The following is a 2854-nucleotide window of genomic DNA, read 5'->3' as shown; positions in this document are numbered from 1 at the left end:
CTTAGGTTCATCACAGTATATACTTAGTTAAAGGACTGTCTTGTGATAAATCAAAGTAGATTCCTTAATGATGGGTTTTTTCCAGACTCTACACATCTATCAGTGTTTACACCCTTTACCAGAGGGATTTCATTTTATGGGATGATCACAAAATTTCCCTTGTGCTTTCTGTTTTCCCCCTAACCCCACCCCTCATTTTTGAGAGGACAGCATGCCAGCACTTTCTCATTAGCTTTGCTAAGAGAACTCTGAGGATAAAGCACTACTGAAAACATGTATCTCTTCCTGCCTTCTATTCATTCTATTTTAATCCAGGGTTCTATCTGAAGAAAAGCTTCTCAAAAGGTAAGGCATTAGCAGTCCATCCAACTACAAGAAGGATACTGACTAACACGGCTGTTACTCTGAAACCCATCCAGCTACAGTGAGGTCAATGGGAGTTTTGCAATTGACTTAAACAGAAAGATCAGGCATCGAGGAAATTTAAATAAATATGAATAGGTAAAAACAAATTCTATATTATAGCACAGGAGAAACTTTTCAATTATAAAGTATTTTTGCTCCTAGTTTACCTATTTCAAAATGCCATTGAAAGCTGTAGTTACAACAGGTATTTTGATATGTTCTATTATTTACTTCCTAGTTACGTACACATTTTTAGTCTACTGATGGACATAATGCAACACTTTGGAATTATTGTACTCTCACTCATGTTGACTTTAATTCTCTTTTTCAGAAAGATTTAAAAAGTGAAGAGCTTGACCAACCAGTGCCACACCATCACCATTGGTATACAAACGCAAACACTAAAAAGTTCAGAGTAGTTAACAACAAAAGCACAACATGACTTCAGCGGTTCTTCAGAATGAAGAAACACAATATTGCTTTGAGAGTATTAATGGATCCTGCTATAAAACAGCGTGGTCTTCTGGACTCCGCATAACTTTGTACGTTGTGCTTAGTTTTCTGACAATTCTTACACTAGGTGGTAACCTAATGGTAATGATTTCAATTGCTTATTTCAAACAGCTTCACTCTCCTACAAATATTTTGCTTGCCTCCTTGGCATGTGCTGATTTTTGTTTGGGTCTGACTGTGCTGCCCTTCAGCAGTATAAGATCTGTTGAAACATGCTGGTATTTTGGGGAAACATTCTGTAGATTCCATAGTTCTTTAGAAGTAACTTTTTGTTTTTCATCAATATTTCACTTGTGTTTCATCTCTGTTGATCGCTACATTGCTGTTACTGATCCGTTAATTTACCCTTTCAAGTTCACAGTGCCCGTTTCAGGCATGTGCATAGCTGTTGCCTGGATATTTTCATTAGTATTCAGTTTTTCGGTTGTCTTCACTGGGGCTAATGAGAAAGGGATACAAGAATTAGTAAACGTTCTCTCCTGTGTCGGGAGCTGTCAACTTCTTTTCAACAAAACATGGGTGGTTGTAACCTCTCTCCTTTATCTAATACCTTTTTTTACAACAATAGCACTTTACAGCAAGATCTTTGCTGTGGCTAAACGACAAGCTAGAATGATAGAGATGAAGAGCAACAACAGCCAGTCATCTGAAACTTACAGTGACAGAGTTAGCAGAAGAGAGAGGAAAGCTGCTAAAACCATTGGTATTGCTGTGATTGCTTTCGTGGTATTCTGGTCACCTTATTCTATAATTGTAATAATTGATGCTTTTTTTAACTTCATAACACCACCCCTTGTCTTTGATATTCTGCTTTGGTTCACTTATTCCAACTCTGCCGTTAATCCTTTGATTTACTCTGTCTTTTATCCTTGGTTTCGAAAAGCAATGAAAGTGATTGTGAGCTGTAAAATGCTCCGGCTTGATTGTTCAACAATGAATTTATTTTCAGACTGAAAACCTATCCGATCCTGGGTAGAGCTACTCATCTCACATTTCACAGTCATTCCCCTTTTCATAAAATCTGGCTGTGTATCTCATTTTCTGTATAAAATATTGTCATCTTGATTTTATACTTTGTATAACTTTTTATCATTGTGAAAATCTGGCTTAACTGTGTCACAGCAACTTTCTAAGAGCTTGTCTATATTTGAAACTTATTTTGGTTTATAGTAAGGTGTGAATTTAAAGCTGCCTATTCTGCAATATCAATTCCGGTAAATTTCCCATGTGGACAAGCCCTAAGATATTTCCCACTGGCAGTAAGGGAGCTGGATTACAAACACTTACTACAGAAGCTCTGGACAGGCCAGTTGTGAATGAGAAAGATTTGTTAGTTTTCAATATTCCTGTATAATAACAGTAAATGCTTATTATCTGGTTTGCTAAATTGTAAGTGAAGAAGGAGCATGCCATTGACTTTACTCTGGCAAGCAAGTTAACTATCACACGAACAACCTGGGATAAACTTCTAAAAGTTTAATTTACAAATTCCAAAAATAACTTTTTGTAAAAATTCAATTTGCATGGCAGTTCTTCCCTGCCTGCTTCAGTCTGCATAGGGTCAAACTCTCCATCCTCCTGAGGGTTGAGTTTATTACCAAAAAAAAATAATAAATTTCAGTCCAAACATTCTCCCCAGGCTTGGAACTTCTCAGGTCTCTTCCTGTAGGAATTCTCTGTCCCAAGCCATACATCCCTCTGCCTAAAGAGCCGTTCCTTTAGCCCCAGAGTGGAGTTAACAAGCCACACAGCAGTGACATGGAGTCGGCAGAGATAAATTAGCATCTTCACAACAGAAAAACTGTGCCTCCTGCTTATATCCAAATCATTAATGAGAGCATGAGACATGATTTTATAAATGTCCAGCTGACCCAAGGCTTTAACCAACTTCATCAGTGGCTTACAGCCTCTGCGAGAAAACATATTTGGCGACACA

General features: G+C 37.6%; 1 protein-coding gene across 1 annotated transcript; it reads left to right on the top strand.

Annotated features, from left to right (window-relative positions):
• Window positions 1–200: 200 nt before the first annotated feature.
• LOC102943425 (trace amine-associated receptor 9-like) lies at window positions 201–2511 on the top strand. The gene has a single exon (XM_007062254.3). The coding sequence runs from the start codon at window positions 844–846 to the stop codon at window positions 1870–1872; it is 1029 nt and encodes a 342-aa protein (XP_007062316.1). The 5' UTR covers window positions 201–843; the 3' UTR covers window positions 1873–2511.
• Window positions 2512–2854: the final 343 nt, after the last annotated feature.

Source organism: Chelonia mydas, chromosome 3, assembly GCF_015237465.2.
Source record: "Chelonia mydas isolate rCheMyd1 chromosome 3, rCheMyd1.pri.v2, whole genome shotgun sequence".
Lineage (NCBI taxonomy): Eukaryota > Metazoa > Chordata > Testudines > Cheloniidae > Chelonia > Chelonia mydas.
The sequence above is the reverse complement of the archived record's forward strand: the minus strand, read 5'-3'. Positions and strand labels throughout refer to the sequence as shown.